General features: G+C 50.9%; 1 protein-coding gene across 1 annotated transcript in view; it reads left to right on the top strand.

The window, feature by feature from the left end:
* The window catches only part of USP33 (ubiquitin specific peptidase 33), a 52,769-nt gene that overhangs the window by 11,278 nt on the left and 13,917 nt on the right, over window positions 1–27,574 (top strand). The window contains 13 exon segments of the mRNA XM_078155807.1: window positions 3,558–3,690; window positions 6,084–6,137; window positions 7,303–7,365; window positions 10,185–10,340; window positions 12,440–12,539; window positions 15,802–15,871; window positions 17,939–18,052; window positions 23,377–23,455; window positions 23,861–23,879; window positions 24,584–24,696; window positions 24,698–25,022; window positions 26,054–26,179; window positions 26,924–27,039. Of these exon segments, the coding sequence (XP_078011933.1) occupies window positions 3,595–3,690; window positions 6,084–6,137; window positions 7,303–7,365; window positions 10,185–10,340; window positions 12,440–12,539; window positions 15,802–15,871; window positions 17,939–18,052; window positions 23,377–23,455; window positions 23,861–23,879; window positions 24,584–24,696; window positions 24,698–25,022; window positions 26,054–26,179; window positions 26,924–27,039 (1,431 nt within the window). The 5' untranslated portion in view covers window positions 3,558–3,594.

Here is a 27,574-nt window from a genome sequence, read left to right as displayed (position 1 = left end):
CACACACACCCCTTCATCTCTGCTCCCTGAATGATCCCTCTAGCCTTGTCTAGGGCTGATAGATTTCTAATTGGCCTTCCTCCTGAAGTCTTTCCTGCTCCCATTCATAGTCCATGGAGCTACCAAAGGCATTTTCCTAAAGTGCAGGTCTAATGATGTCCCCTCCCCTACTCAAACTCCAGTGGCTTTATTAATATTTTTTCTAATTACAGGTAAATTAATTTTTAGCATTCTTTTTTTTTTAATTTGAGTTCCAAATTCTCCCCTTCATCTCCCCCCCCAAGCAAGTAATTTGATATACATTATACATGTGCAGTCAAACCTTTCCATATTAGCCAGGTTGTCAAAGAAAATACAGATCAAAAAACCCACCAAAAAAACCAAGAAAACTTTTTAAAAAGTGCTCCAGTCATCATTCAGACTCTGTCTATTCTTTCTCTGGAAGTAGATAGCATTTTTCATTGAGTCCTTGGGAAATGTGTTGGATCATTGTATTGCTGAGAATTCACAGTTGATTGTACAATGTTGCTGTTACTGTGCAACATTCTCCTGGTTCTGCTCACTTCACTTTGCATCAGTTCTCATAAGTCTTCCCAGGTTTTTCTGAAACCTTCATGTTCAGAATTTCTTACAGCACAGTAGTATTTCAGTATACTCTACAACTTGTTCAGCCATTCCCCAACTGATGGAGATCCATCCCTTCAATTTCCAATTCTTGGCTACCACAAAAAGAGCTGCTATAAATATTTTTGTAAGTGTAGGTCCTTTTCCTTTTTTTTTAAATCTCTTTGGGATATAGACCTAGTAGTAGTATTGTGGGGTCAAAGGGAATGCCGCAGTTTTATAGTCCTTCCCACCAACAGTGCATTAGTGTGTCAATTTTTCCACATCCCCTTGGACATTTATCATTTTCCTGTTTTGTCATGTTAGCCAGTCTGATAGGTTTGAGGTGGTACTTCAGAGTTGTTTTAATTTGCATTTTTCTACTCAATAGTGATTTAGAGTATTTTTTCATATGACTACAGATAGCTTTGATTTCTTCTGAAAACTGTGTGTTCATATTCTTTGATCATTTATTGATTGGGGAATGATTCATATACTTATACATTTGAATCAGTTCTCTATGCATTTTAGAAACGAGATCTTTATCAGAGAAACTTGCTGTAAAAATATCCCCCAGTTTCCTGCTTTTCTTCTAATGTTGGTTGCATTGGTTTTGTTTGTGTGAAACTCTTTTTATTTTTTTAATTTTTAATTAATTAATTTTGAATTATTAACAATCACTTCCATAAGCTTTTGAATTTTGAATTTTTCTCCCCCTCCATTCCCACCTCCCTCCCTAAGATGGCTCGCAATCTGATATAAGCTATGCATATATATTCCTATCTAACATATTTTCACAGTAGTGATGTTGTAGGTCAGAATTAGAACCAATAGGAGGAACCACCAGAAAGAGGAAACAAAAAACGAACAGAAGGAAAAAAAAGCAAATAGTAAGCCTTGATCAGCATTCAAACTCCATAGTTCTTTCTCTGCACATGGATAGCATTTTCCATCATGAGGCCTTTGGAGATGTCTTAGATCCTTGTATTGCTGAGAAGGGTTAAGTCTATCAGTAATAGTCATCGCACAACATGGCTGTTATTGCGTACAATGTTCTCCTGGCTCTGCTCATTTCACTCAGCATCAGACCATACAGGTCTTTCCAGGTTTTTCTGAAGTCTGCCTATTCATCATTTCTTATAGTACAATAGTATTCCATTACATTCATATACCACAACTTGTTCAGCCATTCAATTTCCAATTCTTTGCCACCACAAAAAGAGCTGCTATGAATATTTTTGTACATGTGGATCCTTTTCCCATTTGTATGATCTCTCTGGGATATAGCCCTAGAAAGTGCTATTGCTGGGTCAAAGGGTAATAACCACATTTTTATAGCCCTTTGGGCATAGTTCCAAATTGTTCTCCAAAATGGTTGGATCATGAAACACTTTTTAATTTTTTTCCCCCCAGCTATTCTTTTTTTTTTTTAGGCAATTGGGGTTAAGTAACTTCCCCAGGGTCGCATAGCTAGTAAGTGTCAAGTGTTTGGTCTGAGGTCAAATTTGAACTCAGGTCCTCCTGACTTCAGGGCTGGTGCTCTATCCACTGCGCCACCTAGCATCCCAAACCTTTTTAATCTAATGTAATCAGAATTATTCATTTTACATCCTGTAATGCTCTCTATCTCTTGTTTGGCCATAAACTCTTCCTTTATCCATAGATATGCTAGGTAAACTATCTTATGCTGCTCTAATTTGCTTATGGTATCATCCTTTAAGTTTAAACGATGGCTGTTACTGTGCACGACGTTCTCCTGGTTCTGCTCACTTCACTCAGCAGCAGACCATACAAGGCTTCCCAGGTTTTTCTGAGGTCAGTCTGTTCATCATTTCTTATAGCACAATAGCGTGTGTAAGCTTCTTGAAAGTAAGGGATGGCTCCAGCTGTGTCTCGGTTTCCCTGGTTCCTGGCACAGAGAAGTTGGTGCTTGATAAATGTCGATTGATTGGTTGCTTCTGCAGAAAAACGCGTTCCGAGCGCCAGAAGCTGATTCACAATCAGGCAGCTGAATGGCACAGAATCGCTGGGAAGACCCAAGTTCCCATTGGGCCTCTTAAATATTGCCTGCCTTCGTTTCTTATATGTAAGATGGGAATAATAATAACACCTGCTTCACAGGGAATTGAAATAGATGTACAGTGCTTTGCAAACATTAAAGCATTATGTAATTGCTAGATATTTTTATTATTAATAAGATTTTTAAAAACCACAATAAATCTATACATTGATAGATATGCAGAGGAGGCTTTTTTTTTACCTTTCCTTTTAGTATTTTTAATTGATGTTTTTCATAGAACAGTCTGATTAAAAACCCCAAAACAAAATCTCCTCTAGTGCAGTTCGGCAGCTCCCTCTTTCTAGCTCTGAATTGTGGCCAGTTGCCTGGGACCCTGAGAGGCGAGGCCACTGTCCAAGATCACCTGCTGGGATGTGTCTGAGCAAGGCCTGGGACTCAGGCCTTTCTTGCTAACCAAGTGTCGCTTGCTGAGCTCCACACCAGCTGCCTTTCCGTGTTTTTGAGAACAGGTCCATTTTTGTTCCTTTCTGAGATGAAATCCTTTCAAGAGATGATAACAGGCATCAGCTTCAGAATTCACTGAGTTTTATTTCCTTTTTTGTCTTTTGCAAATCTCTGAAAAGGAGAGAGACTGGAGGAGAGGACAAGGAGGAGGAATGGGGCCAGCCCTGCATCTGGCGCTGATAAATAAATGAGCATGCAGACACTTCACAAGGATTTTGGTTTCCAGTGTTCAGATGAGTCTTACTGGCCAGTTCACCGATTTTGTGGCTAAACATGTGTTTATAGCTTCTTAGTTAAATGCAGCATGAATTTTAGTGAGTTTTCCTTTGGTTTGCCGTCTTCCGTTCGTTTTATTTGTACTATGACCTGCCATGGTCATGAAACAGCTCCCTAATTTGTGTTTTGTGTTTTTTTTTACTCTGTCATATAGATATTATCTTGCCCTGAAAGTTCCAGGACTTAAAGAAATGCCCAGCGTTGAAATGCCGGCCGCCAGCAGTGACTGTCCACATTTGGAGTCCGTGGGCGAAATAACAAAAGAAAACTTGATACAGAAATCTCTTGTAAGCTGTATGTTTTTTTGACTTCAGCATTTGTCTGAAATCAGTTTGCTTCGTGCTTGTGGTGAATGCCCGAGTGGATGAAACTGGACCGTGGACATGGTCATTTAATTATTTTTTCTTCAATAGTCTTCCAAGAGAGCCGTATGTGTGTGAATCTGTAGCCACATGAGTCTTGGAAATGGCTAGTAAGAAAAGTTCCAAGAAAAACCAAGTCTCAAAATCCAGATTGGGAAAAATTCTGATTTCAACAGGATGGGAATAAAGTAAGGGGATTTTTGTTAGTATCAGATACGTATACTTTACTGAACGTCATTTGACTTCAGTATGGGGATGTGTGCTCTGGCTTTGTCCTCACTCTGTGGTTTAAACCATGTCTGACACTGGCGTTGTATGATGCGGGGACAGAGGGGTGGTCCAGAGGCCATGAGGTGGTCTTGGCACTGGCCTGTGGTGGAAAGAGAATTAGTTCGGATTATAGAATTATAATTGATAAGTAAAAGAAAAATGGACTGTTTGTGCATGCACATATGTGTATGCAGATTGGTCTGATTCACTAACATTTTTATAAAGGCGAGGGAAGAGGGGAGGCCCGTTGGAATCCCCTTCGTGCACAAGACTCTGGCCCTCTTAGGAACTGAGAGGTAACAGGGGAGGGGGATGAGGTCTCCCGAGAGATCTCGACCCAAGGCTGCCTCTGTGAGTGAGCTTCCTTAGGAGGAGGCCCTGCAGGGACCCTCAGACCTCAGTGTATGCCGATGGCTCTGGAAGCCAGTGTGGTGGCCTAAGGGGGGTGGCTGGAGACGAGGTAGGTGGTCATTCTGTCCACCTCACAGGGGGTCACGGAGACAGTGGGGGAGGGGTGAAGGGCAGCTCAGATGTCTCCTGAGCGTATCCACCACGGGATGCTCTGGGGGCGCCTTGGAGGGGCTGCGGATGCTCTTGGAGTACGGGGCCCTGAGTTTAGTGAGTGGCAGGATGAGGTGGGAACCAGCAGGCCTGAGGGTGGCATCATGGAAGGAACCCATGACCGAGGGGCCTGTCAGACCGAGCTCTGACGCCTGAACTGCATGAAGCGCTTTGAGACACTGTGTCCTCCTCTGTTGAGTGGGAGCAGCCTCCAGGGAGTCTGCCAGTGCCAGGCTGCATTACCCTAGGGACTATTGCCAGGAAAGCATTTTGAAAACTTTAACTTATGACGTGACCTCATCGGCAGCTAGGGGCCGTAGCTTCCTCAGCTGTAGAATGGGCATCATGATGGTGCCTCCCTCCCAGCATGATTGTGGGGATTGAATGAGATGAGAATCGTGCCTGACACACAGTAGGTGCTTACTAAGTGCTAGCGATCGTTGTTACACCTCAGGGTACCAGAAGAGGTAGGTTAAAGAAAACCGATCATGAACGTGGGCTATTGGTGACTCCAGTAGGTGCTAAAAATGGAAACCGAGGCAGAGGAAGGGCCTGATTTTCGCTGTCGCTTGACTTGGAGAATTTGAGTTTAATCCATCCCTGTCCTGACGTTGGAAGGGCATCTCCCCTGGCTGCTGGCCCACAGTGGGATTAGAAGATGGGCCCTTCCATGGCACTGTGTCCCCACAAGAGGGCACAGAGCAGGCTGGGTGGGAGGCCTGAGGCTGAGAAACGATGGAAATCACTACAGATGCAGTGTGTCTGTGACCAAGCCTTGTACATTTGTTGGTCTGAAAGGATTTTAGAAATTATTTAATCCAAAGATTGTAGCAGAGGTGATTTAGTCTAGCCGTCGGGTTGAAAGAGGAAGAAATAGGCCAGGATTTTCACTTGGATCCTCTGACTCTGAACGTAACTCCCTTTTTTTCCTCTTCTGGCTTAGTCAGTGCTTTTATTTTGTGAGCCAGAGAACTGGGCCTGTGAGCCAGACTGCAGTAGCCTCTAACCCGTGGGTGGCCAGGGCCTGGCCTGAGGCAGTGCAGGAACATCTTGATGCTTATACCAAGGGCTGCACAGGGAGCCGGAGCCACAATGACACAAGTTCGATTCATGGCAGAGCTTCATGACCAGAACGTGTCTAAGCTCAGAGAACTCCTGGTGCCGGTCAGAGCAATACAGCAGTTCTGTGATTTAGCCAGAGGGGGAGCATAGAGGATGGCTGTTCTGCCAAGCTCTGGGCATGGCCTGATTGCTGGGCCTAGCCCTGGCAAACAGGGCATCTCCTAATACCTTGACAGGCCCAAAGGAGGACGAATCCCCTGCTCAGGGCTGTGTGCCTGGCAGCTGGGGCTCACGCTCAGATCTCCTGGCACTGCCTGCATCTTCTGGTCCTGTTTGGCTTAACTGGATCTGTTTACTCTTAGGAAATTTTGTTAGGAACAAAGGTGGCTGTGAAATGTTTCCTAAAAGGCTGTCTCTGTTCACAGGGCACTTGTCAGGACTGTAAAGTCAGAGGACCGAATCTCTGGGCCTGTCTAGAGGTATGTGGACGACCCCGTCTGAGTGTTTTCTTGAGAAGCCTAACTAAGTTTGTAATTACTCATCTGTTCAAGTGTTTATATGTTCGTGTAAGATATTTTGGACAGAATTTTATAAAGATGATTCTAGCTCAAAAATTAACTTGTAAAGGCAAATGTATGTGTAGTAATTTAAATGTTTGCTTTAAATATATTGTGCATGTATTCTTTCTTTCCTGTTTCCCTTTGATGCTCCTCATTGACTGTGTCGCAGCCTGCTCCCCCCGACCAGGCAAAACGAAACGGTTCCTGCAGTCAAGGAGTTTACATCTTGTGGGGGGAGGGGGGGAAGAAGGGAAGAACATGTACACAGATAGATAAATATAAAATGTATGCCCCTACGTATATGCGTGTGTGTGTGTGTGTACGTACATGTATATGTATATACCTCTGACTCTAACCTTATATATCTGTATGTCTGTGTGTATGTATGTGTGTCCATATATATGTACATGTATATGTATGTACCTCTGACTCTAACCTTATATATCTGTATGTATGTGTGTATGTATGTGTGTGTATATACACACATATATGTAAACACATATATATGTATATACCTCTGACTCTAACCTTATATATCTGTATGTATGTGTGTGTGTATATATATATACATATATATATACACACACACGTATATGTATATTCCTCTGACTCTAACCTTATATATCTGTGTGTATGTGTGTGTATATATACACACATATATGTAAACACATGTATATGTATATACCTCTGACTCTAACCTTATATATCTGTATGTATGTGTGTATGTATGTGTGTGTGTGTGTAGATAGATAGATAGATAGATATCTACACACACACACATGTATATGTATATACCTCTGACTCTAACCTTATATATCTGTATGTATGTGTGTATGTATGTATGTGTGTCTAGAAAGAGTTTGGAATGAATGTGTGGGAGGGTGCTCTGTGGCTTTTATCCATTTGTCTTAATAGTGAAACACTCATCAGCGTGCTTTGCTGATTTGGAGACTGGATACTTTTTAGCTAGAATCTCTGACATTTTTCTTTATCTGAAGACCACCTTTCAGTGAAGAGCTGGGGGGATCCGATGTGGGGAGAGTTTGGCTATAAAGTGACTTGTGTGCTTTCTGTTTCTCTACAGAACCGATGTGCGTACGTTGGCTGTGGCGAATCCTACGTAGACCATAGCACTATTCACTCTCAGGTACGTGCAACCCCCTTTACAGATGAACATTTCTTATTAAAGCGTGAGCATGGGTGTGAAAGCCACTGTCATCATCAGCTGTGAGTTCGAGAATGTTTGGATTTTCAGTTGAGCGATGGATGTTTGCAGGGTTATCATCCCATTAGTGTGGGAAACAGATGAATCATGAGGTAAGGATTTAAGAAGGTTCTGAGGGCAAGCTGACTTGTGTGAGGCTCCTTCATGTACGGGCATCCCATCTGTCTGCCACATCTTGGCAGAGAGATGCCTATTGATGGGAAACCAGCTGCATCCTAGAGCTCCCTGGTGGAGTAGAAGCAGACTGGTGTCTCTGGGATCCAGAGCAAGTCAGATAGCTGCGAAGGCTTGGGGGTGCAGGCTGGTTTTTTTGATGCCGAGGCCCATGCTCTCCCCAGTCCTCCCCCATTCTGCTCTAGCGGGCAGGGTCACTCATGTCATCTTCACACTAGACACCTAGGTGTGACCACATTTCTACTCCGGCCTCTTTCTTGGGGTCCGTGTGCTCAGTTCTTTATGCTTCTGTGACCCCCTCCCTCCTCCATGCCTCATCCTGGCCTGAGGGGGCAGAGGTGCCTCCTTGTCAGAAGACCTCGGCCCCATGCCTTGGCCTGAATGACCACGCACTGGTACTCGCCTCAGACGGCTCAGGGCGACTCTTCCCTGAGAGATTTCTCTTGGGGCAGGTGCTGTGCCCAGTGCCTCCGATTTGCCCCAAGGCCAGGACAGAGGGTTAGCGGTTTATAGACTGCCTGCTTTTTCAGCGATTGTTCACGTGGCAGGGATTTGGGGTCACGGATTAGTCCCCAGGAATTACAGAAGACCTTTGGTCAGTGCTTTGTTGCCCCCAAAGAGCTTAAGTGATCAGGGAATTCCTGTGAGGCCCCAAAGAAGAAGGGCATTGTTGGGGGCTGGTGGGGGGAGCTCACAGATTTGGATTTCATGGCTTTGAGTTGGCAGCAGAAGCTGTTGCTGTAAATGAGATTTTCCTAAGTTTCCCAAGAGAAGCTTAATTTTTTCATAGACTTTGTCTAATCTGTGTAATGTTCCATCTTTACGTTGGAACTTTGGCCTTTTTGTGTTCATTTTAAGGGGAGCTTTTATGACTTAACTAGAACTTACATTGTCAGGAGCCCTGAGGGGCAACCAAGGAAGGACCTCTCAGTAGCCCTGGCCTCCAGCCGTGGGCATCAGCTCGTGTCTGGGAAGGGACAGAACCAGGGAGGCCTCCAGAGTCTGGGTGCGGTGTTTCTCCCAGGGGGCCCTACCAGAGGTCCGTTCCTAGTCTTAGGGCATTGTTCCTCCAAGCTTTCACCACTCCTGCCCGATTCCTAGACCCTGTGGTTCATCCTCACTCCCTTCACATGTAGGCAGCAGGCTACGGTGAGGTCCCTGATTCCTCCCTCTGTCCCCTCCCTTGCTCTCTCCTGCTCTGTTTCCAGCCCAGGCCCTCCTTGGGCTGCTTGGTGGCCTCTCACCGCTAGGCCTCACCACCTTGGGGCTGGGCTTAGTGCAGAGGCAGGACCGTCTGAACCTCCAGCAGCTCAGGACACCCGAGCCCAAGCAAGCCGGAAGCCCCCCTCCCCTCTGGTCACTACACCCCACATATGGCCAGTCTGCAACCTTGATGAGTCAAGGCTTCTCTGCTTCTGTTCCTACTGGGTCAGAAGGTACCGGATGCTTCATGTGTGCCAGGCCCCTTGCAAAGTGCCGGGGTACAAGCAAAGAGCAAGCAGGCCCTGCTGTCCTTGAGTTTGCCTCCACCAGCCAGGAAGGCCCTCGCTCCTGGGTGGCCAGTGCAGAAGGTGCCATGGGAGCTCTCTGACAAAAGTCAGGAATGCTTGGGGTGGGACGTCAGGAGAGAGCATTCCTAGCTGCACGGAGAGAGATGTGAATAGGCTAGCACGTGTGCATGTGCACGTGACGAGTTTTCAGGGCTCGGCAGAGGAATTTCTCTCTGATCCTTGGTGGGGATCTCAGATTGCTAAGCTTGGCATCACAATGACCTGAGGTCAGTTCGCATCATTCCCTCGGTAACATGGGAATGACGATCACACTGCTGTCTGCGGGTTGTTGGGAGGATCTAGTGAGAGGTGAACATGTGAAGGGTCACTCTTGCTAATAATGTGTGCTCTTGCTAATAATTCTCTTAGAGGCATTTGGCAGCCCTGGAATGTGTGAGTGAGCAGGGTTGGGAAAGGGGAAGGTAGGGGGAGGCCTGTTCTGTGCCAGGCCCTACATGAAACTTGTTTTGCAAATGCCTCCTTCCATCCTCATGACAACACTGCAAGGTGAGGGCTGTTGTTATCCCCATTTTACAGTTGGGGAAACTGAGGCAGACAGGGGCGCCTAGCTAGTCAGTCTGAGGCTAGGTTTGAACTCGAGTCTTGCTGACTCCAGGCTGGCCTTCTATCCACTGAGCCACCTGGAGAGGAAAGGGCCAATGTCCACCTACTCCTGGTTGGCTTAGCCTTTCTGGTACCACGCTGTGATCCTTGGCCTCCCCCTCTCTGCCTTGGTATCCCTCCACCTGCTTAAATTTCTGGGAGTGCCTGCGAGGTCCCTCCATACCTCGTGGTCCCCAGGGAGGTCCTAGCCAAGGTAGCTGGGGGGACGGCCTTTTGTCTCCCCTGGATGATCCCCGATGCCCCCCAAGTTACCCCCAGTGACTGGTTAGGAGGTTCGGTCCGTGATGTGAGGCCTGGAAGGGGCTGACGAGTTTCTAGTACGTGATGGGACCCCAGAGGCGGGGCGCCGATGCTTTGCCGTCCCTAATCGCGTTTCTGCCCTGAATTCTGCAGAAGACGAAGCACTACCTCACCGTGAACCTCACCACCCTGCGGGTTTGGTGTTATGCCTGCACCAAAGAAGTCTTCCTGGAGAGGAAGTTTGGGGCGCCCGTGTCCCTGCCGCAGACGACGAGGCCACAGCCTGCGGCCCCAGAAAGCAGCGTCCAGGTGGGCCCAAGAAATAGTCCTTGTAGGTGTGGTCGCTTAGAGAAACATGGGAGGTGAAGGCAGGATGCTGCCTGCTCTGTGGCCACGGAGGGGCTGTGCCCGGAGTGGGGCAGAGGCCCCCTGCGAATGCCTGGGTCATGTGTGCGGACAGCGCCACCGTGTGGTGGTGGGGGTGTGTGTGCCAGCTTGTCTTCGTTTAACTTCATGGGACCAGGAGCTCACCCTCTGATGGGGGAAGGGAAGGCAAGGAACAAGCCTTTGTAGAAGGCCTGCTATGCATCGGTCACTGGGCCAGCCGGGATCCTGAGGGGGCTGGGAAGTGGTGGAGGCCGGATTTGGACTTGGGTCTTCCCTGCTGTGGGCCTGGTAGCACCTCTTGGACAGTGTCAGAGGGTCAAGGAGAATGAGGACTGAGAAACTGGGGGGGCTCCATACCCTAAGGGTGGGCAGGCAGACTCTCCCTTGGCATAGGGCACTTCATCCTGGCCTCATTGTGGTGCCCACCTCCCGAGGCTGCATGAGCTCAAAGGTTCTTTGTTTTTCCCCCACAGAAATAACTGGCAGGTGCTTCTAAGAACATGTTATCATTAGACCCCCACATCTAGGAGAAAAAGGCTTTTTAATTCGAGTCCTTCCTATGTTTCCTCTGGTAGCTGAGCCCCAGCCGTCTCATGGGCTAGAGAGGGCACAGAGATTCTGCCCACAACGGCTGCGGGATGGGGAAATGTGGCCGCCCACCAACCAGCCTTGTGTCTCAGAGTTCTGTTGTAGCCAGAAAGGCAGGAGGCGTTTTGGGAGGGTTTCATTAACTCAGTCAGACTGCATGGTTGGTGTTGTGCAGAGCCCTGGTGCTATGCAGAGTGCTCGCACACAGTAAGAGCTTTTTCACTCCTTCCCTTTGCCCTGGATGTGGAGTCATGGGACCTGGTTTTTCCTCCCAGCTCTGCTGCTGACGGGCCTCATGCTCGGTTCCTAGATGTAGTCTATCAGATGATGAGGGGAAGGTCGGTTTCTGAGAGTCCTTGGCGACGTGGCCCCCAGATGAGCGCTCTCAGACGTCTGGGTCACTCGGTTATGAAAGAGCACTTGGGTGTCCCCACAGTCTTCACCTCCGTGTCTGGCCCAGGAGTCAGCACATACTGTCTGTCTGGAGAACCACGGACAGGGCTCACGTTTCATGCACTAGGAAGCTTTTTGGAATGACCTCAAGGTCACACTTGGTATGCATTCTCCCTTAGTCCTCACACCCCCTCTGTGAGATGAGTACTTCAGATAGTGTCTCCATTTTACAGAGGAGGAAACTGAGGCCCAGAGTGATCGGCTAGGGCACTGCAGTTAGTAAGAATTCATGGAGGCTGGATTGGAACCCATGCCTCCCTTTGCTCTAGCCCTGGCCCAGTACTCATCTGAAGCGTCACCAACCATTGAAATCCTGCTTTTTGGGCCATGAGCCCCCTCCTGGAGAGCAGGGCCTGCTGGATAGTCAGTGCTCCACAGATGCTTGTTGGCGTGCCTGAACAGGAGGACTGCCAAGTAGGGTTCTCGTGGTTTTGGGGTCTCCTCTGAGTATGAAGGTGCCCCATATGTATTACCGTGGGAGAGAGCAAGGCCTGGTGACGTTCGTGGGGTCTCACAGCATTGAGGGTCAAGTTCTCTAGTTGTTGGAGTCCTTCCCAGGTGTCCTGGAGCCCACTACCTCTTCCCCTTCCCCTCCCCCTCCCTTTGTTCCAAGGCAGTCCCCAGGGGTTTTGCCTGTCTCACCAGGGCATCTTCCTACTACGATCAGGTTTGCATCTCAGGAGTCCGTGGATTTGTTAGTGTGACCCCTCTGTCCTACCCCAATTACTCTGGGACTTAGCAGGTGGTCTCTGGGAGTTGCCTGGCTACGACCCTCTGTGACCTTGGGCAGCAGTCACGCAGCCCATCCCCTTTGACCTCATCCCCATTGGGTCGAGCTTCCTTTGCGCTGTCGTCTCATCGGATGAGGCCCTTCCGGAATATCGGGGGACCCCTGCTGGGCTTGGGGTGTGCGGTCTGTCATGGCCGCTGACGTCAGGTAAGATCTAATGTGTGTTTCTTCTTGGTTTTCTCGGAGCAAGGACTTCAAGGTGCCTCACCCCACCCTCAAGACTCCTCTGGCCACAGTCTTGGATGATCTGGACAGAGACGTGGAGGAAGAGGATGAGCTAAAGGCAAGAGGTAATTCAGAACGCGCTGGCACAGCTCCTCTCCTGTCTCTGAGGGAGTTCTGGCCGTTTTTGAAAGGGAAAAGAGCTGTTCACCGCTCTGTGGTGGAGTGGCTGGGTGGGAGGGGCCCAGCTGGCAAAAAACTGGGCCGTCACGCGAATGCTGCACGGCCCTCGGCAGAGGAGTCAAGCACGGAGCCAGAGGAAAAGGTCATCTGGGAAATAGTTAACAAATAAATAAAAATACATTAGTGTCTAGATGCCATTAGTGTGTGGCCCCGTTTCCTTTAACCGATCCCACTGGCCCACAGCTTAGGTTCCCGCCCTGGGGTTTGCTGGCTTCTGTAGCTGTCTGCATAGACAAGTCCCTGCTCGATCAGGACTGTACCAAGAGCCATGGGCAATGAGCTGGGCTTGCTGCAGGAGGCTGGCAGAGCTGACGTCCTGCAAAGAGAGCCCCTGGGCGGGGGGGGGAGGCATCAGGGACCAGCGTGGCCTAGAATACAGGTGTTGGGGTGCTGGAATCCTTGACATGAAGCATGATTCATCTGCCAACAGGCAGAAGTGGATTTTTAATGAAATAGAGGACTTCCAAACATTTCTGATGAAGACACTGGAGCTAAGTAGGGATTTTGAGATGCAGACACGAGACAAAAGAAACCTGAAGAGGGAAATGTGTTTGAGCAATTTTAGAAGGGGTTATAGAGGGATGGAGCGCTAGCTTTCTAACAGAGGAGAACCTTAATGTCTTCTGAGGGTATAAGAAAAACTGAGGCCCTAGGGCTGGGCTGGTTCTGTTCTGAGGGTCTGAAGAGGGAGAAGAGAAGGTAAAAGGAGACAGTGACAGCAGAGTTCACAAACATGGAAGAAGAGATGGGGTGAGTGGGCATCTGGTGAAGTTCCCTCTGATCCAGAACAGACCAAGGAGGAGTGAAGAAAGACATCAGATTGGGATTAGTGGAGTGTAATGGAGAAGGGAGGAGGGGCACCATGGGCAGACAGTCTTCCTGATGCTGATGGTGGAGATTAAAGGGAAGAGAGAAGAAGGAGAGGGTGTTCAGATCCTGAATGGGATGGAAGACTGTTGTGCCCCCCAGAAATAACCATGGGGACTTGAGAGCGTCCTGGGTGGCATGGCCTGCCGCGGATGGAGTGAGGACGCTTGATGCGGTATCGGCGACTCTGTTGAGACAAAGGACTCCCAAAGGTGGAAGAACTCCATGAAGGAAACGGCCAGTCATTCCCACGTCCTGATGGAGGTGTAGGATATGGGGCGCAGGAGGAGACACAGCCTCTTCACTAAGCGTGTACGTTGCAAGGGAGAAGAGAAACGGGTGTGGGAGGGAGCCTGTGGAGGCAGAAACTAGGACCTTTCAGGGGCTGTGGTTGGTTACTTTGTATCTGCTCCCTGTGTCCCCAGGTGACTTAGGGCTCCCCCACCACAATGTAGCAGTGTAGCCACTGGGGCAGGGCTGGGCATCTGTCTTGGGCCCAGCAAGAGCTCTGTCAGGCTGCTGTCGGCCATTCTGTTGTCCAGGAGACATGAGAGAAGGGCTTTGTGGCCTCGGGCCTTTGCCCATGGCTGCCCAGGTCCCTCAGCAGATGCAGCCACCTGGGCTCCTCACAGATGGTGGCTGCCCAAGGTCCTTGTGGATGCAGCCTCCTGAGCTCCTCATGGACATGGCCTCCTGAGCTCCTTGCAGACATGGCTGTCCAGAGTTCTTGTGAATGTGTGGACTCAGCCACCTGGGCTCCTCACAGATGGTAGCTGCCCAAGCTCCTTGCAGATGTGGCCACCCAGGTTCCTTGTGGGTGGCTGCCTAGGTTCATCGTGGACGCAGCCACCCAGGGTCGTTGTGGACACAGCCACCCGGGTCCCTCAGTGGACGCAGCTGCCTGGGCTTCTCACAGATGGTGGCCGCCCGGGCTCCATGGCTAATGTGTGGTGGATTCTCTCCCATTTACACGCTGACCAGCTTGGCTGGGCTTGAGATGGCCAGTTGCTGAGGGCTTGACCCCGATGGGGCTGCTCTGATGAGGAATGCGCCTGGTCACACAGCCATTTTTTGGGCCTCTGAGTTTGTTGTTGCTGAAATTGGAGATTTCCCCAGCCTTGGGTAGCGGGGCAGCATGGAGCTGTGCCGGCCACATCTGGGCAGCACTTCTGGTATCCTTCCATTTCCCGTCCTCTGCAGTGTTTTTGATTGTGTTTTCCTCGGCTTCCTTATGACATCGCTCAGGGCTTCAGTTCGCCTGTAAATTGAACTGTTTTCCCCAAATGCGGCTGAAGAGCTTTGTTGGAGATGAGGTGGAGGAAGCTGGGTGCACGCAACGGACATTCACAGGAGCACCCAGAGGAAGACAATGGCCAGGAGTCAGGGAGCCCAGAGAGCGCCGGGCGATCTAGGTCAGCCACATCCAGAGCGTGTCTGGAGCGTGCTGGGCATTGGCCAGGGCAGAGGCCCTGAGGTTTAGCTTCAGCTCCTCACAACCAATAATTCTTTTACTTTTCTCCTGTTCACCTTTGTCAAATATCCTGGACTTCTGAGGACTGCCAGGCCTCCTGTGCTTGGCAGTCAGTGGGGCTGTAGATGGAGCGCTGGGCCTGGTGTCAGGAAGGCCCGAGTTCAAATCCTGCTGTAGACCCTGCCTCCGTTTTCTCCTCTGTATGTAAAAGAAGGGGCTTAGACTTGATGGTATCTCAGGACTTTCATTTTTAGTCTCCCCTTTCCAGTCCAAGGGTCACTTTCCTTGGCAGGAAAACAGGCCCAGAAGACACAGAGCTGCAGCTCTCTCCCTCTGTGTTCTCCCAGCCCCTGTGCCCTGTGGGGGCTTTCTCACGTGCCCCCTCACTCCTAGGCCACTTCCCCAAAGAGCGTTGGCTTGTCAGCTCTTCCCTCCAGGGAGTGACCAGCTCCCCATGAAGGTCTCCCACTCCTTGCCACCCATTTCTCCAGAGAATTTCTCCGCATCTTTGGGGTGTAGCCACCGATGAGTTCCTCTGAGCCCTCACCGTTGTCACACCGGGCTTGGTGACCTCTGTCCAGCTCAGCATTCAGGTGCCGTCTGACGGTTCATCTCAGTTCCCACCTGGGGTCCCTGACCACCCCCTTCCTTCTCTCCTCAGCCTGTGGGTCCCCGTTTTCCAGAGCCCTCTTGGGGTGCTACTCCTCATTCTGCCTGCTCTGTGGTGTGGGGCCCCGTGCTTTCAGAGGGCAGCATAGGAGACTGCCTTGTTGCTGTTTGAATCTGAGATGTTTCTTTTTTCTTGACAGGTCTCACGGGTCTGAAAAACATCGGCAATACTTGCTATATGAACGCTGCTTTGCAGGCTCTTTCTAATTGGTGAGTGGAGTGTGTGCGTCTGGGACTCCCTTCTTCCCTCCCCACACCCCATCTGCAATAGTGAGAGGAAAGGAAGCGTCACAGGGCTGGGGCTTGAAGCAGGGTTGAAGTGGGAGGAGAGCCCTCATCGGGACGAGGGGCCATGCACTGGGAATGTGAGTGGAGATATGAACGTGTCATGTCCTCCACAGACTTGCTGAATTCTCCCTCTGTTCTCATCTGCCCAGCAGAATAAGAGAGACTCTGTGTCTTCCTCTGTCTGTATTTCTGAGTCTTTGTAGGCCTGGGCTTCCCCTTCTCATGCCTTAGAGAATGCCCAGGGGACAACCCTAACCCACCCTCCCCCCCTTCGCCTTTCTGCCACGGGGGTCCCATGCGATCGAGCATCTGCTCTGTGACTGTCCCTGCCCTCAAGGAGCTGGGGTGGGGGGGTTTTCACTTTTGGAGTGTCCTGGACCCCCTCTCTGAATGCTGACTTTAAATGCACAGGATTATGAAGGAAGCACCCCAGATTAAGAACTCAGGGTGGACACTTTGTGAACAGGGCCATGGGGGTGGCAGCAATGGTTGCTCCCTGTCCAGGGTCTGCGAGAGAGATGGTCCTGGCGTCCTCACGCCTGGTCAGCAGTCGGCCAGGCAGAGTGGGCCTCACTCCTTGGTGCCGTCTCCTAGGGAGCCACCTCCCTCAGACCCTCAGCTCACTCTCTGCCTTCTGCAGAGATGGGGGGATCCCCTCTTGGGCCAGGTCACACTCCCTAAGGTTCGAGGCTAAGCTCCCTCTCCTTGGATTGGCCGGCACATCACCCCACATTGGCTTCAGTGTGATGTGAACCAGTTGGGAAGCATTGTCCCCAGAACGGGAGCCCAGCTCTCCCCTTCCAGGCCCTGCTCAGCCAATTACAGGCTGTGCCCCCTTCCTCAGACACACCCACCTTCCTCCATGCTGCTCCCTCCCACCACAGTCTTCCTGGGGCTCTGCAGACTCTGCTGCTCTCCCCTCTCCACCAGGGCCAGTGAATGCCCGAGGCAGCCAGCAGCCCCCCTTCCATATACACGTTTGCACACATACTCACAGACACATACATTCTCACACTCACACATTCACTCACACACATATTCATACACACTTTCATATGTATTCACTTGCATTCACACACTCACACTCTGTCACACACACATACTTGCACTCACCCACACACACTTACACCCTCTCTTACCCTGTGGCAGGCAAGAGCCCAGCCCCTGCACCCTCTGTTCTTTTCGGTGAGACTGAGTCCTTTGTGTAGTATGGGGAGGCACAGAGGAGCCTGCATCATCAGTCTCATTATCTTCTCCCCCAGACCCACCGTTCCTTCAGGCACCCAGGTGTGAAGCCAGCCCGTGCTCTTGCCGTTCACTGCCCCCACAGCATCCCTCACATGTGACCCCTTTTCTCTGCTCCCGTGGCCCAGGTTCAGGCCCCCATGGTGATGGGCTCTGTTCAGTCTCCCCCATCTCATGTCTACACAGATGCCAAGGTCTGCCCAGTAAACTCTGGCTGCTGTTGGCTGCACAGTCTAGTGGGATTTCAGCTTTATCTTAGTTCCTTTTTTACTTCTGTTTTTAAGTCTGTCAGTTTTACAGCATGAGATAATCATTAGAGTCAGTCTCATTGCTTGGGTTTTTGTGTCCTTAGGGCCTAGCACTCAGTAGGTGCTTCATAAGTGCTTGTGGATTGCTAGCACCTGTATATAAATCTGTGAGTATCTGCACATTGCCTGCAGCGTCATGGGGGGCTTGATTTTAAAAGTCTGGAGGCCCCTGGTTTAGGGGGCGGCAGCAGCACCTTTGGCATCAGCTTGTACTCAGACAGGAGCACCTACTGTGTGCCAAGCACCGTGCTAAGTGCTGGAGACCCAGAAAGAGGCGGAAGGCAGCCCATGCTGTCCAGGAGCTGGCAGCCAACCGGCTGGATGTGGAGGTGGTGTTGGAGAGTGAGGAGCCTGCGGGGCCTCTTGGTCAGCCAGGTGCAGAGGCCAAGATCAGGTTCTTGTTCCATTCTCTCCATTCTGTTTTCTTTTAAATTAGCCCGCCTCTGACCCAGTTCTTTCTTGATTGCGGAGGACTGGCCCGAACAGAGAAGAAGCCAGCCATCTGTAAAAGCTATCTCAAGCTGATGACAGAGCTATGGCACAAGAGCAGGTACGTGCTTGGCTTCTGCGTCTCCTGGGTTAGGTTAAGTGTGCAAGGATGGCCTTTGAGGCAAGTTTGCGATCAGGCTGGGAGGTGTCTTGTGGTCAGTGCGACTATCTGGGACGGGATAGCCTGCACTCATTCGTCAGTGTGACCTTTGGGGGAGTAACTCTCACTCATGGTCAGTGTGACCTTTGGGGGAGTAACTCTCACTCGTGGTCAGTGTGACCTTTGGGGGAGTAACTCTCACTCGTGGTCAGTGTGACCTTTGGTGGGGGTAACCCGCGCTCGTGGTCAGTGTGAACGGCGGGGGAGGGGAGAGCTGCACCAAGCATTGGGTTTCCCACGTCCAGTTTCTCTGCCGCTTGAACTCAAGCCGTAGGTCTCCTGACGGCCACTGGAGGCTTGTTTTGCCTCTCTCTGGGCCAAGGAGACCACCTTCTGGCTGCCTGGAGCATGGGCTCCAGCCGAGTTTACGCGGGCCTCCCGTCCTCCTCCGGCTGTCACAGGGTGAGGCAGCGGCATGCATGGCAATGGAAGGGAGGCCAGCTGGCAGCACAAGCGCTTTGCCTCCCTCTGCTGGTCACCGACCCCCTGGGCCTGCGTCGTCATCCGGAGGGATCTGGTCCCACTCCCCAAGGTGTCTTCTCTCTGGCAGCAGGTTGCTGCCCCTGGGCCCGTTGGTCAGGCTTCACAGAGGACCGCGGCAATGGTGCAGAGCCCTTCCGAGGCGTGTGTGCTCACGGGCAATGGCTCCAGGAGGCTTCCGGGGCAGTCACTGTTGGCCATGGCTCATGCTGGGCCCCTGCATGTGGGGCAGTAGGAGCACAGATTTGGAGGCTACTTAAAGCTCTGGGTTGGAGCAGGTTGCTCACCTCCCTGGCCTCAGTTTCCCCCTTTGTAAAGTTGGAGGCCTTTGCCCTCTCTCTCTCCAGGTCTGTGGTCCCTGGGTTTCCCTGACATGCAATATGGTGGATTCAGTAAGTGGGCTGGAAGCACAGGGGATTCCTCCGTTCCACCCAGGCACATCTTCTGCCTTGACTGTGTGTGATTCACCTATGTGGTTTTTGCAGAGTCAGCGGTTAAATTGTCTGCCAGTCGCAGAGAAGCCTTTGGTGGCCTTGCTGGCACCTCCCTTACAGCAGCACCTAGGGTGAGCACATGCCCCCGGCTGGGCCTCAGTTGGGGTTAGCGACTTCCAGCGAGTCCTCCAGACAGCGGCCAGCTATGTGGCATTGTGGTCTCGTGTACTTGATGCGAGGTGCAGAAGGCCAAAGGACCGTGCACAAATGCCTGAGCTTGGATTGGGTTGGGAGAGCCCGTGTGACCTGAGGGCGCATCATCAGAGGGTGGCCCAGGAGGGGAGTTCTCTGGGACAGCTTTTCTCCAGATGGTCCTGTTTGTAGGGGACTTTGCGCCAGTTATCCACGGTCGTTCCCAGGAGAATGAGCTTGGAGCACCCCATGATGAGCAAGGCCATGGATGTGTGAATTGAGCTGGAGGCGAGCAGGCTGGGTCCCAGTGGGGAGCTGCAGGGCTCAAGGTTGCCGGACAGCCATCTGTGGTCTCCTGATGGCCCACATGGCTGTCAATCATGGAACAGGTGCAAGTATTCCCATTTTGCTTGACCCAAGAGGCAGAGAAATGATGTGGTATTGGGGATTGGGCCCTGCTATGCTATTAACCTTGACCGTCAAGACTGTGTGGGCCTGGAAAGCTGGTGAAGTCAGATGGGGAGAGGGAGCAGGTGGACCTCATTCCATTGACAGATATTGAGGACCAGAGATGGCCCATCTTCTGCAAGACTTACAGAAAGCCAGGGATGAGAGGGGTGGCTGGATCGCAGATCAGCCAGGGAGAGATCCCTCGCTCATGGAAAGCTGAGGTCTTCAAAGGAGGAGTTCCCAAGCTCTTTCAGCCTCTGTACCCTTCGTACCCATGCCCTCAATTCTCAGAAAGCAAATGCACGTAAGACACATTTCTCATAAAGAAAACTTGATTGAGTCCCCAGCGTTTTTAGCACAAAGATGTTAAGTGTATTGTGGAGGCCCCTGGTTTTGTTGCATGGCAGCCTGCACGTTTTATTCTCAGGACAGTCTTTGAGACAGGTGGGCACTCCTAGAGAAGGCCTAGGGGAGTGGGCCAGGCTGCTGAATGAGTTGTGTTACTCTGTGTTCCTCACACACACTCCCTTCTCTGGGAGATGGTCCTGCTCACTCTGGGCAGATGGACCTAGGCTCAGGCCCGCACTCCTGCTTGAAGAACTAATGGTCTGACCTTTGTTAGAGCACACCGTCTTAGGTCTTTGTTAATGAGTTAGGAGGGCCTTCTTTAAAAGACACAGATCTCTGACTCACCAATTCTGTTGTTCTTCATTCCCTTCCCTATGGATTCAGAAACATAAAGGGGACTTGTAGACCGAGGGCCCATTTGAGTTTTGACTGTCTCATGGCTTGTGAGGGAAAGAAGAGGGGGTTGTGTGGGGGCCAAGGAGCCCTCTTTGTTGAGTAAAGAGCGTAGAGAGAGACATAATGACTGTGGTATCCACCACAAAGCTGTTGAGGGTCATTCCCCTTCAATCTGTGGCCTTGGCATGGAATCCAAAAATAATGATGGCATGGTCTTGCTCAGGGGACAGAGTATGGAATCAGAACGATTGGACCATGGGCCCCAAGGGACAAACATGCACACCTGGGAGGAGCTGGAATTTTGTCAAGCACACATGCCCTTAGGGGAAGCTCCTAATTCAGGGCAAATCTCATCAAAAATGATGCTTCTGTGGTAGAGAAGATGTGGGAAAATTGGGACACTGATGCATTGTTGGTGGAGTGGTGAACTGACCCAGCTATTCTGGATGTAGGAGCTTTGACTTTGTTGTCTTCTTCTGGTTGTGTGTTTTGATCTTTTTTGTCACCAAAGAAAGATTCTATGGTCTGACTATTTTTGTACTGTTTGCTCATGTTCCCAGCCAATTATTTGAGTTTTAAACTCTTTGTTAAGGTAGGGGTCTGCTTCCAGTGTAGAGAATATACTGTCCCAAGCTTCAGGGGTTTTGTGTAGCTGTTTTCAGAGATACATCTAGGGACCTGTAAATTTTCCATTCTTCCAAGGTGCTATGATCAAGGGCAAGGTGTTTACTCTTTTCCTGGCCTGTGCACTGGTCTATGAGTGACCACAAGCACTCTTTTCTGCCTTGGAACTGTGAGGAGGATTCTCTGTGCACTTCTGCTACAAGCTCCACCATGCCAGCGCTCCTTCTCACCCCAGGACCGCCACCTAGAACTGTGACCCAGATCCAGGCACGAGTAAAGCAAGAGAATCCTGCCTCAGCTCCAGCAAAGAGATCCCTGTAATCCCCCTCTGATCAGCTGCTTGACCCCCACACCGTCTATGGGCCAAGAACTCCAGGAAGCAGCTGCCGCCCCAGGGCTACGTCAGCACTGGGGCTGGGAACAAGCTTCCCTCTCACCACGGTCATGGACCTTTCCTACTGACCTTCTAAGCTGTCTTTGGCATTTGTGGGTTGAGAAGTCTGGAAACTGCCACAGCTGACCATGATTCAGTCCCCTGAAGCCTGGTCTTTGCCTGCATGTCCACACTGAACTGCACTCCTCTCTCAGTCCAGCGCAACAGACCTTTCCAGTCAACCATCCAGGTTGTCTTGGGCTGGGAATTTGTTTCACTCTGTCTTTTTGTGGGTTCTGCTGCTCTAGAATTTGTTTAGAGCCATTTTTTATAGGTATTTGGAGGGGTTGGGGGGAGAGCTCAAGCAAGTCACTGCTTTAACTCTGCCATCTTGGCTCCTAACCCAGCTATTCTGGAGATCAGTTTGGAACTATGCCCAAAGAGTTATATATGAATGTAATGGAATGCTATTGTTCTGCAAGAAATGACAAGCAGGCAGATTTTAGAAAAACCTGGAAAGGCTTACATGAACTGATGCTGAGTGAAGTGAGCAGAAACTGCAGAACCTTGTACACAGTAGTGCAATGATCAACTATGATTGATTTAGCTCTTCTCAGCAATGCAAGGATCTAAGACAACTCCAAAAGACTCGTGATTGAAAATACTGTCCACATCCAGAGAAAGATCTGTGGAGTCTGAATGCAGATGGAAGCATATTATTTGTGCACTCTCTCTTTTGTTTCTTCTTTCTCATGGTTTTTTCCCTTTTATCCTGATTCTTCTTTCACAACATGACTAATGTGGAAATATGTTTAACATGATTGCACGTGTATAAGCTATATCAGATTGCATGCCATTTTGGGGAGGAGGAGGGAGAAGAATTTGGAACTCTAAAAAAAATGAAAATTAATAGTGTGTTTAAGAAAAAATTGATTCCACTGCAATGAATATAGAGAATGCCCCAGACACCATGTCTGCAGTGATTTCAGAAGGGAATATGACCATGAGCTCTCTCTCCCCTCCGCCTGAGCAGGCCTGCAGACTGCCCGACTCCCAGGGGAGAAGATCTTCTGCTAGAGCAGGCCAATTCTAAGGTCTTTGCCAAAGGAAACCTGCTTCCTGCTGGAAACTGTCACAGGCAGAGCTTAAAGCTTAATGCCTGCAGGATCATCCTGGATGTGGCAGAGGGACACTGCCCCGAGACAGCATGGTGACCTAGCCCTGCAAAGAGTGCTGGCCACCAGTCCTTAGGTTGTGTGCGTCAGCCATAGGGCCACAGACGGCCGCCGTGAAGCAGGGCAGCAAAGGCCGTCCCTTTCAGCCCTGTCACACGTTTCACTCGCAGATAGGAAATAGGGTTCCATTCACATCTTGCTATTCAAAAGTATATGTTCTTATTTTTTTTCTCTAGTGGTGTGAGGAAAAAGAAGGCTCAGGGAGCAAGACCATCCTTCCTTGCCCTGCGGCCAGTGACTCAGAAAACCACAAATTAACATTCTCTGTGGTGTTTGGGGGTGCTTCTGCAGTTTTTAGCATGGAGACAGTGGGTCCTAGGGGGCCCCAGCACAGGATGGATGTCTTGGTTGTTGGGTGCCCAGGTACACTTTGGTGTCTGTGTCTAGGGAGGTCTGGTGTGTGAGAGGTTGGAGTTTGGCCTGGGCTAAAGTCCTTTTGAAGGACTTTTAAAGGAGGGTTATCCCAGACCTCCTGTTCTATGCAAGAAGAGATTTCCCTGCTTCATCCAAGACCCACCCAGGAGCCTTCTCAGCCTTAGACAAAGAGAGAATGAGGGTCAATGTTGGGCACATCCCGGGAGCTCTTATAAATTTATATGTTCTTCTTCACTTCTCCGTTTTATAAATTACTAAGATAGAAACTGGCAGTCTTCACCATATTCCCACTTCTGAATGTCTTCCTTCCCTCCCCAGGCCTGGGTCTGTTGTTCCAACTAATTTGTTTCAAGGAATTAAAACTGTCAACCCAGCATTTCGAGGTTACTCCCAACAGGTAAGTCCATTGTCACTGAATTTTATCTGGTAATAGGAGAAGCTTGGGCTAACTTCCTCCTAGAACAGCCTACTTGGCAGTATTCTCGTGGGAAAAGAGTGTAAACAGTGAGTCTCTGCAGTTAATCCTTTGGTTTTCAAGGTCACTGAAACAATTCTTTGGGTTTACTGAGGTTTAGATCCAGGGTGTTATGTATACAAAGTGGTCCTGAAGCAGAAACAGCCCAAGGCTTCAGGACCAAGTGGACGGGCGCTTAGTAGGCAGCTTGATGTTTTCCCCCAAGTCAGTAAGTGTCAGAAGACAGGGCAGTAGAAGCATGGAGGGCTCATGAGACCCCTTGGGTGGGCGTGGAGCCAAGCCAAGGGGGAGTTTCTTGACTAATTAAGACATTTTTCAACCTGTCAGTTTTTCCAGGCAAGAAGAGGTGTACGATCCCACCTTCCTGTATCATTCCAGAAGTGACCTTTTCTCCCTTTGGAAAAATAGGGCAGAAATACACGTGATAACCTGTACACATCCATGTGTGTTCAGAGATCTTCCAGATGCACTGAGGAGCATCCACTTTGTCTCTAGTGTTTGAAATTCTGGTTTTATTTATTGCATAAGTGGTGGTCTCAGTTAGTCAGCATTTATTAAGCACCTACTATGTGCCAGGCACTGTATCAGCATGGTTGGAGTACAGCCATTCTTTGGACAGGGATGTTACATCAGGCACCATTAAGTAAGGCTGGCCCCAGGAGCGCCTTGTACTCCAGGGCAGCCAGAGCTAAATTAGCCATCAGGAGCCCCAGATACCCCCCCCCGGCCATCATGAGGAACAAGAGTGGGGCTTTGTGGAAGTCCGCGTTTTGCTTTAGTGCTTACAGATTGTGACACAGGGGCAGAGATTTTAGAGCAGGCCCCACAGAAGCTGCTGCTGCTGGGCATTTCTACAGAGCTGTGAGGTCTGCTCAGTGGGTCCTCACAACAGTCTGGGGTGGGGAAGCTGCTAGGGGCATGATCTCCATTTTACAGATGAAGAAACTGAGGCAGGTGGCTTAAAGTGACTTACAGGTAGTAAGTGGAAAAGTCCAGTTCCCCCGAAACCTGACCCTGCATTCTCTCCACCAGGCTGTCTCTCTACTTGAGTCTTTCTGTCTTTGTCCAGGACGCCCAGGGAATTCCTCCGATGTTTAATGGACCTGCTTCATGAGGAGCTCAAAGAGCAGGTCATGGAGACTGAGGACGGGGGCCACTCCTGGGACAGGCGAGGAGAGCCTGGAAGAGGACAAGAGCCCGTCAGAGATGGACTTCCAGTCATGTGAGTCATGCGGGAGCAGCGAGAAAGCCGAGAACGAGACAGGCTCCCGCGGTCTGATGGAGGACCACATGGAAACAGCCATGTTAATCCAGGAGGATGAGAACAACATTAGCCCCGGGGTGGTGAAAGAAAAAGCTCTGTGGAACAAGGCAAGCCCCAAGAGTCCTGAGGACGACGTGGAGAAAGATGTAGACACTTTGTCAGAGATGGTGGACGTTTTAAACAGCCAGGAAACCGTCAAAGTGCAGATTCACAGCCGGCTTTCAGGTGAGAGGCCTGAAGGGATGAAGGGAGTGGCGCAGTGACTTGGTGGCTGGAGCAGGAGGTGCTGCAGGGGTAGCACGGTACAGTGACAGAGATATATGCATGCAGAGTTACCGCTTTGAGTGAATTTGGGAGGGGGTAGAATGTTCAGTGGGGAGCCATTGTGTGGTTACAAGAAATCTGAGGTCTGTAGGCAGATTCAGGGACCCCCACGTCCCTTGGGGCAGCTATCCCCGTGAGCTTTCAGCTCTGCATTTGCCTGTCCATCTGCATCCTTGTGCTCACCAAGGCTCATGAACAGACACTGGAGAAGGTTCCAGCCTTGCCCCCTGGCCAGATCTAGGCTCAGTGACTCGCCTTGGAGCAGCTTTGAGCAGGGACTGGGCTTCTGTGGGTCTTGCTCACCTGGGTGTGGTGTGTCATGGTGCCCCCTGAGCCTCTGGCCCCTTCGGGTGCTGTTGCCTGCTTGACTCAGCTCCCTGGGCCCAGCAAGAGATCACGGTGTACAGGCCCCTCAGCTACCCACTCATGTCACGTCCCTCCTCCCAGCGGCCTTGGAATGCTTCACGACGTGTGTGATGCCATCCAGGAACGGGCCTGGACACCTGTGCTGACGGCAGGCACTCAGACGTGGCTGGAGCTGTCCTCAGAGCCTTTTCTGCCTGGCATCTCCCTCTCTTCCTCCTCCCCTCCTCCCCCTTCCCCTCTTTCTTCCTTCTTCCCCCCTTCCTCCTTCCCCCCCATTTCTTCCTCCTTCCTCCCCTCCCTCCACCCCATCATATCTCTCTTGGATGCAGGAGGCAGGACACATCTGGCCCATGGCCCAGTGAGTCATTAATTGGCCAGGTTTGACTTGAGCCCTCTTAGTGAGTGACCACTACCAGGTTTGCCTGACCTTCAGAGCAGACTGCTTTCTGAGGGGCTTTGTCACGATTTCCTCCTTGTCATCTTGTGGTTCTTCCCTGGACCAGTCCCCAAAGTCCTTCCTCCTTTTCTGGAGATTCGCTTCTAATGCCAGCATTTACTGTTTCCAGAACATGCCCCTGATGGTCACTCAAACGACCATCTCCCATCGAGTGAAGGAGGCAATCCACGCTTGTCTGCGAGCCCTCCCAAATCAAGCTCCCTGTGGCCAGGTGCAGTCTCTGGCCACAAAAGAGGTAAACATTTCATCGGCCAAGTCACCCTATTCAAGGTCTGCAGAAATGTGACTTGTAGCACATCACACTGTCCACTAGGGGCGCAATGGGGCGCAGAGCGCGGGCCCTGGCATCAGGAGACCCCATCTGCTGTGTGTCCCTGGGCAGACCACTTACACTCTGTCTGCCTCAGTGCCTTCATCTGTAAAATGGAGGTGGCGTGAGCATCCGCCGAGATCGCATTTATCCAGCGCCTGGCACATAGTAAATGCTGAATAAATGCACATTCCCTGCCACCTCTCTGATGACCTCAGCCGCCGTCCAGTCCATCCAGCCCCTGTCAGAGTCTGCGCTATCTCGTCATGAGGGGACTCAGACACAGAGAGCTGAGTGAAGGGAGGTGTCCCAGGTGCACCCTGATCCTCAGAGCCGCCCTGTCGTTAAGCCCCATTTTACAGGTGGGGAAACTGAAGCAGGCAGCTGGTTGGGGCCTTGCCCCAAGTCTCACAGCTAGTGAGCGGGTGAGGCCAGGCCCCATGCTCTGTGCAGTGGCGCCCCCTCGTGACCGAGCCAGTAGCAGAGCAGAGACCAGAGCCTATGTCTCTACACTTCTTTGGCAGCCTGTTTGTCACCTCTCTCGTAGATGGTGCCTGCCGTGTGCCCACGGCCGTAATTCAGCCTTTTCACAAAAGGAGGCTCTTGGTTTGAGGTGGGTTGTGTGCGAGGTGCTGACGTGGATGGTCACCGCTCTGCTCTGCCCCCTAGCCCTGCCGGCCCCATCTCCCAAGAGGAGAAAGCAGCAGAAGAGATACCGGAGTGTCATTTCGGACATCTTCGATGGGACGATCGTGAGCTCCGTGCAGTGTCTGACTTGTGACCGGGTGAGTGCCATGGGTGGCCCCTCCTCCAGGAACATCGATGGGATGGGGCTGTCCAGGAGCCCGGGGCTGGCACTGCCAGGGGGTGGTAAGAAGGGGGGGGTCAGGCCCAGTGGCCACTTAGAGAAGGGGTGGTCCTCCCATGCCCCCCACAGATCTCCAAGGGAGATGCCCCCACAGCAGGGGTGGTGGGTTGGGCCTGGCGGTGGCTCAGGAGATGAGGGCTGCCTCCCCTCCCTCCCTACAGACCTCCTAGGGAGATGTCCCCGCAGGGCAGAGGAAGCCCCCACGGCTAGAGTGGGGGTCGGGCCTGGTGGGTGGCTCAGAGGTGGGAACCTCCAGGGGCCCCTGCAGGGTGGGCTTCCTCCTGCTCCCCCAGAGGAGTTTGGGGTTTAGCTCTGCAAAGAAGGGTGCTCATTGTGGGCTATTGATAGTACCAGTTGCTGCATTTAAGTCAGACATTCATATTTTAATGGACAACTTATGAATTTGTAAGTTCCCTGTCTGAGCTGAGGCGGGTAGTGTTTGACTCTCTCGC

This window comes from Phascolarctos cinereus, unplaced genomic scaffold (genome assembly GCF_003287225.1).
Source record: "Phascolarctos cinereus isolate Bilbo 61053 unplaced genomic scaffold, phaCin_HiC Scaffold_5;HRSCAF=322, whole genome shotgun sequence".
NCBI classification, from domain to species: domain Eukaryota; kingdom Metazoa; phylum Chordata; class Mammalia; order Diprotodontia; family Phascolarctidae; genus Phascolarctos; species Phascolarctos cinereus.
This window is presented reverse-complemented; position numbering and strand designations above follow the sequence as displayed.